Source organism: Rhipicephalus microplus, chromosome 5 (genome assembly GCF_043290135.1).
Source record: "Rhipicephalus microplus isolate Deutch F79 chromosome 5, USDA_Rmic, whole genome shotgun sequence".
Lineage (NCBI taxonomy): Eukaryota > Metazoa > Arthropoda > Arachnida > Ixodida > Ixodidae > Rhipicephalus > Rhipicephalus microplus.
Window position 1 is genome coordinate 25,570,475 of NC_134704.1, and position 13,692 is coordinate 25,584,166.

Below are 13,692 nucleotides of genomic sequence, written 5' to 3' on the forward strand. Positions count from 1 at the left end.
ATTATTATTATTATTATTATTATTATTATTATTATTATTATTATTATTATTATTATTATTATTATTATTATTATAAGGAGCTTTCGCATACTTGCATTGCTGGTGCAAACTTTTGCTGTGTAATGAAGTCAACAGGACTTGACTATCCACAATAAAGCTTTTTCTTCATTGGTGCAGCATTGAGGTGAAAAACAATCGTTTTGGACTACCCACATTTTCATTTCTTGTCCCTACGGACTTTTAGGACATGCATGCCCGCGAGAGCGGAAGCAGCTTGGACCCCATCCTTTCAACACGTCGCACCCTGCTTAGCAACCTTCCTCGCCTGCTGGCTGCCCTTGTGTCTGTCTGGGAGGCTGTTTCCCGAGAAGAGAAGGGCCCCTTTCAGCTGAGCCCCAAGCTTGCACAGCTGTGGGTCATGGGTGCCCCCAAGGTGAGTACAGTACGCACATTCTCTGAAGCCTCCACAGACTGTTATAGCTACTATATTAAACGTTTGCAATGTAGCAGTTTTTCTTGTTACTGTTTTATGCCTCCTTTGAAATGTATGGATCTTGTCCCCTCAGTTTAGCTACGTATTTAGATTTGTTCCAAAATTTTGATATAATAATATTTTTACGAAAAAAGATGGCGAGTTTAGCATATTTAGACAAATCTTGTATATTAAAGCAAATTAGAAAATTCCTACATGTGCAAAAGTCATAAGGTAAATTTCATCGGTCTCAAAAGCTGGTTCTGTCTTGATAGCCGCAGGAGAGCTTTCTTCCTTCATTGCTTTCTGACAGGTTGTGAAGCAGCATATCTTGAGTTTTTTGAGCCCCATCTCAATGACCTATGGCTCCAACTTCATGGCAGCTGTTGCTGTTGTGTGGTACGAGCGAAGAAAGAAGAACACATCTGTTCAACGCAAGGTATTACGTTCACAAGCTCTTTTCATTTTTAGACACTGTCTATTTCATAGCAGTCACAGTAGCATCAGCCTCTGCAAGATAACTGGGTTTGAAAATTTCACGTCACCTAAGTTTGCTTGGATCGCTTACAAGCCACTCCCTGATGCTGCAAAGCCGTTGTTTCCCCACTGATGAGATCATCCTTGCGCACAAAGTATGTGGGACTTTGTCCCACATGTGACGAGGGATCAGGACTTCGTGATTGAGGGGCGTTCTCTCGTCTCGAAGTCTGAGGGGAAGCGGCGTCAGCTGAGCCATCACAGGCCACGTAATTAAAAGCCGGAGGCCTTGGTGCTTTGTTAGTTTATAGGTGATCTGCTGTGGATAAATTTGATGTGACAAGAGAAAGTTAAGAAAACCGAGAAAACTTGCAGGAGAGGATTCTGAAGTGTACATATATTGAAGAGCCATATGTGTCCTCAATTAAATCAAATCTAGCAGTTTAGTTATACTACAGCTACGTTTTGCATTGACACACACTAAGCAGAGCAATCATTGTCTTGTGTATTCCCTGAAACATGTTCTTATGTTGTATATGCTGAAATGCCTCACCTACATCCAAGTTATGCCTAAAGGTCTTGCCGTGTATAAACTGTGCCTTGAAAACGTAGAAAATTGGTGTTTGCCAACAGGTTGTTTAGGAAACATTAGTGGTATGTACTTGTGACAATCACGTTGGGTGGTGTTACATTGGTGAACAACGTGTGACACTAAGATACGGTGTAGTGTTTTAGTTCTTTACCCAGTCATCAACAGGGGAGGACTGGTATCACCCAGAACTTGGTTAATAAGTGCCAGACTTGTTTCTACTGTGCATATTTTAAGTAGCAATTTCTATATGTGCTTCTGTTGTGGCAGGTGATCCCCCAGTGGAGTCCTGACCAGCTGCTGTTGGTGGAACTGGTGTCAGCCATCAAGGTTCTTCCCATGGACAGTGTGGTCCAAGTTGTACGGCAAGTCATCCGCCAGCCACCTCCCACCAACCACGACCGCAAGGTATGCATTGTAGCATTGTTTTTCAACTCATAAACTAAACCCTTGCACAGCTTCTTGGCATCCCAGAGACTTCTCGTCCCCACTTGGGCTGGATGTGCCTTCATACCACCTTTCCAAATCCACGGTTTTGTAACAGTGCTAAGGCTTTGTCAGGCAAACAGTGGCAGCAGTTGGAAACGCTTCAAAATGTGGCAACTGATAAAATGGAATTGGAAGAAGCGCAAATCACGCTTTCTGAAAATGACGAAAGTAGAAATTGAAGAATTATTTAGAAAGAAGGAGCGTATAAGTGATGAATTCATGTTTGGACTACTGACTCAAGCTACAAGCCATCGTAACACACCTCAAAGAGTTTCAAGGGCTGTGCAAGTGGTCACAAGGTAGACCCAACAGCAGGCACGATCCGTATATAACCATTGAATGCAGTTGTCTTTATCATATCGCAACTGAACCTCGGGGCAGGATTTGTTGCACTGCAATGAACTAAAGGTCATCTTATTAGTGCTAATAATGCCAGCTGTGCTTCCCCAATGATGACATCATCCTTGCGCACAAAGTATGTGGTGCTTTGCCCCACATGTGAAGAGGTCTCAGGACTTCGCTATTTGGGAGGCGTTCTCCTACTGCGGAGTCTGAGGGGAGGCAGTGTCAGGTGCTCTATAAGCCTGCATCACACTACACAAGGTTCATTTTACAGGATCTAGGTACTTCATTTCTAAATTCATGGGTGATCTGCTGTTTCCTCCGGGGCCCATCATATTTAGCAAATGTACTTTTTTTTTATTCAGTGCTACTTCAGCTGGTCACATTAAGTATTTGTAGTATCGTTCTCTGCTAAAAGTAATCATAATGTTCTAGTGTTTAAGCTTGTAAGTGTTTGTTCAAAATGAAATGTAGCATTATGGGGCTGTTCTGAAAATTGTCTCCTGACCAGTATAGGCCTGCTTTGCCTTATTATTAGAAAACTATTTAAACAGTATTTGACTCATACTGGTGTTTGATTTGGTAAAACCTCATTGCTGTTTCTTGGGCCCCTGACCAGTATAGGCCTGCTTTGCCTTATTATTAGAAAACTATTCAAACAGTATTTGACTCATACTGGTGTTTGATTTGGTAAAACCTCATTGCTGTTTCTTGGGCCCTAGTCAGCACAACCAGCACAAACAAGTTGTGTACAAAAATGTGTACAAAGCTCCGCAAAGGGTTAGACTGGCTGCCATGCTGCCTTATATGTATGTAATGTGCTACTAGATTGATTAGAACGAACAAGAAAGCCTAGCAAAGTATAGTATTTCCTTCTCTTTCTTAACCCTTTGCGGTCCAAACTTTTTACCCACTTTCCGGCTCTACTGGTCCGAAACCATTTTGCCAGTTTTTGGCATAGCGAATAAAAACACACACTATGGAAGAAAACTTCAGGGGATATTTATTTTTCTCCTGCATTCTGCAAGCAACTCCTTTAGCGTTATTTGGGCAGTGTATGATACCACTTATACATTCTCCTGGGTTGGGAGCTAGAGTTGTTACGCAAGTTTTGCAGAAAAACAGAGGTGTTGTCTTCACTGCTGTTGTCATCGCCACTCACCCCTGTCGAATTGCTGTCTGGTAGAGGCATGTAGATCTCTTCCTCAGTAAAGTCATCCTCGCTTTCGCTGAAAGCACCACCATAAAACGCACGTGGTGAAAACGTTGCCATGCTTCTCAGCGAACCGCGCACAGAGTGGGTACGCTCTAGGCTTCGTGCGGAACATAGTGCTACATGCTAGTGTAAAAAAAATGTCGACCTCAACAAATTAAGCTCACTCATTCCTCAAGAGATGGCGCTTCATGTATTTTAAAGATGCGCATGACTTCAAATAGAAAAGCCACAAAATTTATACCATGAACACAATTGTCTGGTGGTGCCCAACAGCGGACCGCTACAGCCGTGTTGCCTTGTCGGGCGCTGTTCAACAACGAACCGCAAAGGGTTAAATTTCTCAGTGCGAAAATTTCAGACAACAAACACAAGAGACGAGGACAAGCGCAAGACGTTTCTTGTGTTTGTTGTCTGAAATTTTCGCGTTGAGTTTAATAATGGATTGCTAACTAGCCCAATCCCACACTTTCCTTCTTTTTCTTTGTTTTTAATAATTATGTTGTGTATAAAAAAAAAGAATGAGCCCTTAAAATTTCCAATCTTTTATTGATAATTTGGTACTGTTAAATAAGGTGTGTTTTTAATTATCTGTGTTTATGAAGTTCATTGCAAGCGTCGGGATTTGATCTTGACCTGAGCACGCTTGGAAGTCTGAAAACACAGTGGCCAAGTGGATGTTGACATGTCAACTCTTTCAGAAGCGGGTTCCCCTGGAAGTGAGCATGCTGCAGTTCTTCCTGGCTTACGTGCAACACACGCCAGGCACCCAGCTGCAGGAGTCTTGGAGCTCCCTGCTGGGTCTGTGGAAGGACGGCCTTCAGCTCACAGCCATGCCCCTGGTGCAGTTCCACCTGCTTGGGTGAGCACAACAATGTATTGCTGTATAACGGGCAATATATATCAAGAGGCCAGACAATCAAGTGCTTCGAGGGGGTGCGATAGACGGACAAGCGTCCTGTTTGACTTTGTTTTTCAGGCTACTCCACGAGTTTGTTCAACGGGCACCCCTGCTTGAGGACAAAAAGGACCAGAAGGATTTGCAGGCGAGTCTGCTCTTTTTAGAGCGAAAGCTGTTATGAGACCACAACACAGGTCTTGTGTGGCGCTGTAGTTGTCTGCCGCTGCCGGTGTCCGTAATCACTACCGCACGAAATAAAAAAAAAAAAACTTACTAAAAACACCCAGGACATGATGGGATTCAAACCCAGGTGCCCTGCGTGCCAGCGGAGTATTCTACCACTGAGCCACGCCGGTGCTTGGAACTCCTTTGCAAACTGGCTTTCGACAGGCTTCATGTCGGGAAAGGAATTGCGTTAATATGAGCAATAAAGCGTTTTAGAACAGCAATGGAACAACCAGGTGGAATATAATATGAATTGCACAACGAGTGGGTCTTCGAATGCTCCAACCTTTTACAAAAGCTTGATCTTGATCACACTGGCACATACTCACTCCAGGGGGCTGTAGGGATTACAAAAACTTCTGACATAATTCTTCATCTTCGTCAGCCGCAGCATAGAAAAATTGCACAAATTTCCTTGCAAGTGTGCAGCGGGTCCCACACTTCTCTGAAAAATGACGAAGGATGGCATAGTGGATGCCCGCCTATTGCACAATGATTAGTGGCTTAGTGGGTACCCTGCAAGTGCGCTTGCAGCAGCTGCCCAAAGAGTGCTAAAAAAAGGCTCTGAAAGGCTGATTTTTCAGCCTTCGCTGTGACAGTGGTTCGCGTTCTGCACAGGCCTGGCGTTTGTTTAGACTTGCTTTTATGCAAGTAGTCCTGTATAAAAGACGAGCAGAACGAAATGAACTCAAGCTCAAGGTATTACACAGTAACGAAAGTTCTTCAGTCATGACAGTTTCAAAACTGCGTTCCAAAACTCGGACATGTCCATAGTTGATTCTGCGGGGACCTGCCGATCGTCGCGCCATCTGGGAACAGCTGTACAAAACACCAAGTTGCCGCGATGTCGCCCGTGCATGTGTTTTTTGCAAGGCGCTCAATGCCGTATGCAGCGCTTGTGTCATCATAAGTGCTTATTAGTTTGTTTTTTTGGTCAGCAGATAAGGCTACAAACAGCAATACCTGCGTGGTTTCGGCATATGGAGAGTCCATATTTTGGTATACCGCGGTGGTGCAGCAGTTACGATGCTCGGCTGCTGGCCCGAATGTCGAGAGTTCAATCTCGGCCGCAGCGGTCGCATTTCGATGGAGGCAAAGTGGTAGAGGCCCGTGCACTGTGTGATGTCAGTGCATGTTAAAAGCTGAAAATTTCTGTAGCCCTCCACAACAACGTCCCTCATATAATCATTCACGGTTTTGGGACATGAAACCCAGATATTATTAAATAATCTTGGTTTCGATACACGGGGGCGATGGAAAGTTGTGAATTCCGTATGATTTAGGAACTCTGATAGTAAAGTTGCACCTTAATTGAGCTAAGCTAGCTTTAGCCACCATAATTTTCTAAAGCCTTGTTCTAGCCTGTGCATTAAGGGGTCATTTAGTTACACTAAATATATTTCACGAGCAGTTTAATGAGAATAGCTCTGCTTGGATCAACTTTTCGAACGTAATGCTGAGGTGGTGCATTTAGGAGTTCACTTGCTCAGCGCTGTTTTCACGTACAGGACATAACTCAGAAAGTGATAGAGGCATGCAGCACTGTGGCAAGTGCCAGCTTGGAGCAGACAACGTGGCTTCGTAGGAATCTTGCCGTTCGGCCAGGTCCCCAACCTGACATCATGGGCAGTGATGCTGACGCTGAAGGTTTGTGCCTTACTGTACATTGCATTTACAAGGCATTGGGAGTAACTAGGAGTGTAAGATTTGTGTAACTTTTTTAATGTGATGTTGTCTCTGTCTACGCTGTCCACTGCCATCATAGTAGTAGTAGTAGTAGTAGTAGTAGTAGTAGTAGTAGTAGTAGTAGTAGTAGTAGTAGTACCGTAAATTTCAGGGTAGGCACTCCTACTCAAGCAAGTGACCCCCCCCCCGCCCTTCTTTTTTGAGAAGTTTCCAATATGCACCAACGACAGGGCGAGCAAGTGCCCTTCACCGTCCCCTCCCACTGTTCTCGCTGTTTCATTTGCTAGTTTAGAAACAGCGAATGCTTGCGCATTTAGTGAAGCATTTCATTAGAACCACAGGTGTTCATTTTTTACACTTAGTGGTGCTTCCTCCCCCCCCCCCCTCACACTCCAAAACTTGAAAACTTGTCTGGTTTTCTTTCAGTGTAAGGAGAGCTCTTGTTCGGGAATTTACGGTAGCAGTAGTCATGCAGGTCACATGACCAGAGGGGGAAGTCTGTAATGAAATAAATAAAAGAAAATGATGATGGCACTAAATGGCTAGTATAGAAATGAGGCTGAGCTGTCCCTTTACCCTGCGCCGTCATCATCGTTCTCATCGTAGTAGTAGATGCCACGCTGGTCGCATGACCTGAGGGAGTAGTCGATGAAGATATCAGTAAAATGAAACAAATTTTTTAGTGAAAGAGGCAGCAGCTTTGCGGTCTTATGCATTTCATTGCATGGAACTGCCTGTAATATATTTTTCTTCCTTTCTTCAAAATTGGTCATGCACAAACAAAATGTAGTATGATGCGGTAAATGAGTTCAACTCCGAATTTTTCCAATTAACTACAAACAGGCTTGTGCAGTACCTGCGATCGCCCGCAATATGTGTGCGGGCTTGATCAAACATCTTTTAAAATGTAGCTAGTTCATTTCTTTTAATCTATAATCCTTCCTCCTTGCAGGGGACATGGTTGCGGCAAGTGAAGGCATCCTTGTAAATGACGCTGACACAACCGAACAAGCGGCCGTGCAGCCAGCGTACAATCCTACTTCCTATGCCCAGTACAGCGTTCAAGCACTTTCTGTCCTAGCAGAGGTTAGCCAGCACTGTTTCATTAGCTTTAAGCTTTCCTCATAAAAACTCTGCAAAAATGTTTGCTTAGCTGTGCAAAATTAGTTTCTTTGATGTTTAATAATGCATTTCTTCAGCAGCAAGTTGCGACCTGTGTCATGGGGGGGAAGAGAATTGCTTTTCTCTTACTCAGCTGAATCTCTTGCTGTTTGGTGCTAGGCATGAGAGCTTTATATATCATCCCATTTTAATTAAAGAGGCCTAGTAGTGACATTTTCACAGTTGTTGCCTCAACAGTGGCTATGTGTGCATTGCTACGTCATTATCACAGCTGTTTGATTTTCTAGTAAACTGAATGCAATATTGCTATGTGAGATTAGTTTCACATGTTTTCATAATACGGTTGTTCAATAATGAGTTTTAATTGAGGTAAACAGACCAAGCATTTGCACAGAATGTTTATGCAGTGGGGACAAGTGTTAAAACAGTATTTTATCTCTTTTTCTTTCAGTTTTTAGCTCCAGTGCTTGATGTCGTCTATGTGAGCGAAGAGAAGGAAAAAGTTGTCCCACTATTGAGCGGAATTATGTTCTACGTCACGCCATACCTCCGAAACCACAGGTCAGTCTTCTAATACAATATACCGTATTTACTCTATTCTACCGCGCCCTCAATTGTAACGCGCGCCCGGTTTCCACGACAAAAAAAAAACAAAAAAAACTAAGACATCGGTTGCAACGCGCACCCTTTTTTCTCGTTGGCCCGCTTGATCACACCACTCGCGAAAACGACTCTTTTTGAGAGCGTCTTCCGTTTAAATATGAAGTACGGGGGAAGCTTATGCCTATCTGACGTGCAACAGAGCATTGCTGTCACTCTAGTTTTACCGTGGCCCGATGTCAGTACACAAACTTGCTTCGCCCCCTTCTCCTAGACGGTTGTGGTGCCAGGCATGTCGAAGTAAAGAGGCGTGTGATCGGCATTCCCGATTTGCCCTAGCAGGTAGCCGTAGTTGTGCCGCAAGTTTAGGAGGAACCTCTGAAGACTCTGAAGCTTTTCTTGGTACTCCTCCGGTGACTTCCGGCATATGCCCGTTTGCCTTCGGAGGGAAAAGCCTTTTCTCTTCATAAAGTTCGTTAGCCAGCACCTGCTCGCTTTAAAATGGCTCTGCATTAGCCCTTTTTCTAAGGCTAACTGCATAGCCTGCACTTGGAGCAGTTCTGTCGTCACGGGCCGCCGAGCAGCTCTTCAATTTGTGGAAACCGACCCTGCTGTGGTCCACTGAAGCCTTTGCGTGAATCTTTGCTGTCGACAATATTCTGCTTTTGTTTCCGCCAGTCCCGCACGCACGTTTCGGGAACTCCGAATGACCACGATGCGGCCCGATTTCTGTCCGTTCCGGCACACGCGACGACTTTTCTTTTAGAAGCAGCATTGTGGTGCACTCGTCGAGTTTTTGGAGTCGGCCCTACCATGCCGTCAATGCTAATGCACTACAAGATGACGAACTCCTCAGCACACGTATGAAGTGCCACGCATGGGAAACACATAAGCAGAAATGACCGACGCGCCATGCCGACGCACGTAGGGGGTGGCCATTTTGTAAGGGGCGATGGCAATAGAATGACCATATTCATATTTCTTTTTTCGTACTCGATTCTAACGCACATGCGATTTATGAACTCTCTTAACCGGAAAAAAGGTGCGTGTTAGACTCAAGTAATTACGGTAAGTGCACTGCACTCGAGAAATCAGTTTAGAGGCCTGGAAAGGTGCACTCCAGGATACCCCGGGACAAAACGTGAGAGCCGATGATAAGGTGCAAGAAGTATGAGTGGTTAAATCTTGCATTTCTTGCCCGCACTAACATGAAACAAAGTACGACAATAGCATGTAATGGACATGCTTCGGTGACAGATTGAAGTCCATTATAACATGCCACAACCGTTTCATAACGGTCAGTCAGCAGGATTAATATATACTTAATAAAAGTTGCATCTGTCTTCGGGGTTCTCGGTAGTGTGAAAATGATGGCATGCACAAAAGACATGGGCATAGGCTAACAAACAGGCGCTCACAGAGGGCATGTACGGAAGAAATCCAGAAAGTTACAAAACGAAAACAAGACAAGAACTTCTTCTACATGGAAGTGAATTCATTGCCACTGAATAACAACAAATAGCTCACTGACACACTTGTCTGCTCACTTATTTGGAAAGCTTCTGTTAACAAATTTTGTGTGGTAGTAGTTTATTTAGTTTAAAGCTAAGCTTCTCTTTCGAACACTTACACAGACGTTGTCAGACTCTTAGTTCGGACGAGTTTCAGTGACAGGACTCTGTGGCCTCCTGGCGTGTAAATACATAAGATTAGTGTCCAAATAAAGATAAATGTCACCGCAGCGCAGCTGGGTGTCGCGTATTTAGCAAGGTAAGGGTGCTCCACGATACTTAGAGATTTTAATTTTTTTTGGGAGGGGGTGGGGGGGTGGGGGGGAAGATTTAAAGTTAGGAAAGTCAACTTGTATTCCGATTCTTACGGTAAAAAAATTAACATTGAACCTTAGTCCATGAGGGCTGTACGTTTCAACAAGCCATGTTTATTCTGCTGCCATTGTTTGAAACATGAAAGTAGAATAGAGGGTTCGGCATGAACAGTGGCCAACTTGCCCAACTTCTGCTTCTACTGCATCCCTCGAGTGTGGTCTGTTTTTATTTATTTTTTTATGCAGGGTTCACAATGCACCCAGCTTTCGGGCTTGCTCGCAACTGGTGTCGAGCCTGTCGGGTTACCAACACACCCGCAAGGCATGGCGACGTGATGCGCTTGAGCTGCTGGTTGAGCCGGCCTTCTTCCAAATGGATCTGGTCTGCCTCGCTCACTGGCGTGCCACAGTGGACCACCTCATGACAAATGACAAGACCACCTTCAGGGACTTCATGGGTGCGTGTGTTTTCACAGTGCATGCCATGCTTTATGGAGTTATCTTAAGAGTCTACAAGAATTTTGGATGTGCATCAAAGAAATATTGAATGCTCCTGTTCCTTTCCAACCACTTGCAAATTACTTTATGTATTCTTCTTTTTCCAAGTGATGTGGGCACTTGGAATAACATACGGTGGACTCTCAGTAACCGGAACCTGATGGGACCGAGAAAATATGTTCTATTAAACAGGAGTTCCTTTTACTGAGAGGTGAACACAAGTGCACTATACGAGCCCGTAACCAAGTATTGCAGTGGCAATAGTTCCGTTTAGGCAGTAGTTCTGTTTAACAGATTTCCGTTTACTGAGAGTTTACTGTAGATGATTCCTTGAGGGAAAATGCCGAATCAATGGTTCATGAGGGATTCATTTAACCACATCTTAAAATATGCTCCAAAAGCATTGTATCAGATGAAAAACTTCCGGCCAATAAAATAACGCACACAGGAAACGAAGAAGGAGACAGGAAAGAGGCCAGACTACCAACTGTTTATTCACATATGCATGGCTCAAGTATATATACTCATACGGTCACATGGTGAAGCTAAGTGCTCTTTAAAAAATAACCAAAAATTGCCCAAAGTAATAAACTGACTCATAATCATTCAAAGCTTTCTTCGCTCTACTAATCGCTACAGATTACAAACAAGATTCTAGGAACGTGTTTTCCTTCCTGCGCAGTGTCACGGAGCTATCGCTGCAGCATGCTTCACCACTCTTTGCAATATGAAAAGCTTCCAAGATTTCCCGTGCCAATTTTTCATGGCTTTTGCCTAAAATCTTGATTTCGTTCAGCAGTGGCTTACAATTGCACTGTTTACAATGAAGGGCTAGATTGGAGCCTGTGCCTTTCTCAAGTGATTTGAAATGTTCCCAGGCCCTAAAATTCACACAACGCCCTGTTTGGCCTATGTATAACATCCCGCACGTCAATGGAATTGCATACACCACGCCAACAACACACTTCACAAAAACCTTCCCATGCTTCGCCTCACACTGAAACTTCTTCTTTTTCCCGATGCGTGCACACAAACCACCCAATTTCCTTGGTGCGGAAAATACCACGGACACTCCAAACCTGAGCGCCACTTTTTTCAAGCCATGCGCTACACGGTGCGTATAGGGCAACACCTGTGGTATCCTCTGCTCTGGACCTGTCTGTTTGGTTTTCTTTTTTCCTTTCATTTTTTGTAGTAACGTTTCAGCAACAGCTGACAAAACAGAACTGGGAAAGCCAGCGTTTTTTAGTCTCTCTATCTGGGCGGTGAAGCTCGTCTCAAGCATGTGCTCACATGACTTTGTCAGGGCAGATTCAAGGCAAAGAGAACCGATGGCCCTCTTTACCGTTTTAGAGTGTGAAGAGTTATACGGTAACAGCTCTTTCTTTGCTCTTGGCGAATACATCCAACACACGTTTCCATCACAACATCTAATGTTTATGTCTAAAAATTGGAGGTTATTGTTCAGCGGCACCTCATGCGTAAAACTCAGGCCTTTCCCTAGGTTTTTAAAGTAGCATAATACGCTTTGTACGGTGTTGTCATAAGTCAGATTAAAATCAGCTGCTAAAACTACCAAAAAGTCATCCACGTATCTAAAAATTTGCAGGACAGTGCCTTTGTCAAACGTGGATTCTAAATCCCGGTCAATGGAAGATAAAAAAATATTACACAGCACAGGGGCAACGCAAGATCCAATGCATATCCCTTTCTTTTGAACAAACAAGCCTGAGTCAAAGGAAACAACCGTCGCCCGAAGGTAAAACTCGAGGAGCGACATAAACTTGTCCACACTAATGCCCACAGAATTTTGAAATGCAACAGTTCCATTACACTCAATGCACTCTCGGACAGACTTAAACAGCTCTGTATGCGGTACAGAGTAGAACAAATCCTCGACATCAATAGAAAATAAAAAACCTATTTCCTTCTGCTTCTTTTTTAGAAAAGCAATGACATCTGTCGAATTCTTTGTTAAGAATGGGTCCCGCAACTCGAGCCCCCGCAAGTGGTCAAATAAAAAAGAGCTAACTTGTTGTAACCAAGTACCGCGTTCACTGACGATACACCTGAATGGCATGTGTGGCTTGTGTGTCTTCACCACGAAGAATACGTCCAGAGTTCCTTTCTTGCATTTCCTGATGTCACTGGCTAACCTAGGAAGCTGCATCCCGTTGCACATAGCTATCGCTTTAGTCTTCACTCTGCAAGTTTTGCTGCTCACCTGTACAAAGTTCTTCGATAAAGCTTCAGTGGCCTTTTCCTTGTACAATGTCGCAGACATCACCACGAATCCGCCTTCTTTATCTCCTTGTAGTAGTCGAAGGTTGTTCCTTTCAAAGTAGGAGACGACATGCCGTGTGCTGTCTTTTGGTAGAAGGTCCCTTTTCCGCGCAGTTTTCATGATGCTGTCAACACCGTCCAACAGACACCGCTCACTGTCATCTCCAGCTTTATAAGCCAACTTCCTGTTTAACGCGAGTAGATCGTGCGCTTGGATCGTAGGCGGCACGCTGTACTTCGGGCCTTTCTGCAAAACGGCAGCAACACCCTCGGGAACAGACGCTCCGTCCAGGAGAACAAGACTGCAAGGTTTCGTGGTCGCCTGTTCCCGAGGGTGTTGCTGCCGTTTTGCAGAAAGGCCCGAAGTACAGCGTGCCGCCTACGATCCAAGCGCACGATCTACTCGCGTTAAACAGGAAGTTGGCTTATAAAGCTGGAGATGACAGTGAGCGGTGTCTGTTGGACGGTGTTGACAGCATCATGAAAACTGCGCGGAAAAGGGACCTTCTACCAAAAGACAGCACACGGCATGTCGTCTCCTACTTTGAAAGGAACAACCTTCGACTACTACAAGGAGATAAAGAAGGCGGATTCGTGGTGATGTCTGCGACATTGTACAAGGAAAAGGCCACTGAAGCTTTATCGAAGAACTTTGTACAGGTGAGCAGCAAAACTTGCAGAGTGAAGACTAAAGCGATAGCTATGTGCAACGGGATGCAGCTTCCTAGGTTAGCCAGTGACATCAGGAAATGCAAGAAAGGAACTCTGGACGTATTCTTCGTGGTGAAGACACACAAGCCACACATGCCATTCAGGTGTATCGTCAGTGAACGCGGTACTTGGTTACAACAAGTTAGCTCTTTTTTATTTGACCACTTGCGGGGGCTCGAGTTGCGGGACCCATTCTTAACAAAGAATTCGACAGATGTCATTGCTTTTCTAAAAAAGAAGCAGAAGGAAATAGGTTTTT

General features: G+C 44.3%; 1 protein-coding gene across 4 annotated transcripts in view; it reads left to right on the forward strand.

Annotated features, from left to right (window-relative positions):
• Positions 1-13,692, forward strand: part of LOC119173954 (protein DOP1A) — a 64,365-nt gene that overhangs the window by 40,375 nt on the left and 10,298 nt on the right. For 3 of the 4 annotated variants that reach the window (XM_075895030.1, XM_075895032.1, XM_075895033.1), the window contains 9 exons: positions 245-433; positions 786-911; positions 1,809-1,946; positions 4,284-4,444; positions 4,562-4,628; positions 6,217-6,355; positions 7,347-7,480; positions 7,968-8,077; positions 10,188-10,399. In XM_075895030.1, the coding sequence (XP_075751145.1) occupies positions 245-433; positions 786-911; positions 1,809-1,946; positions 4,284-4,444; positions 4,562-4,628; positions 6,217-6,355; positions 7,347-7,480; positions 7,968-8,077; positions 10,188-10,399 (1,276 nt within the window). The remainder of the gene's footprint in view (positions 1-244; positions 434-785; positions 912-1,808; positions 1,947-4,283; positions 4,445-4,561; positions 4,629-6,216; positions 6,356-7,346; positions 7,481-7,967; positions 8,078-10,187; positions 10,400-13,692) is intronic. The other variant, XM_075895031.1, reaches the window with a different exon arrangement.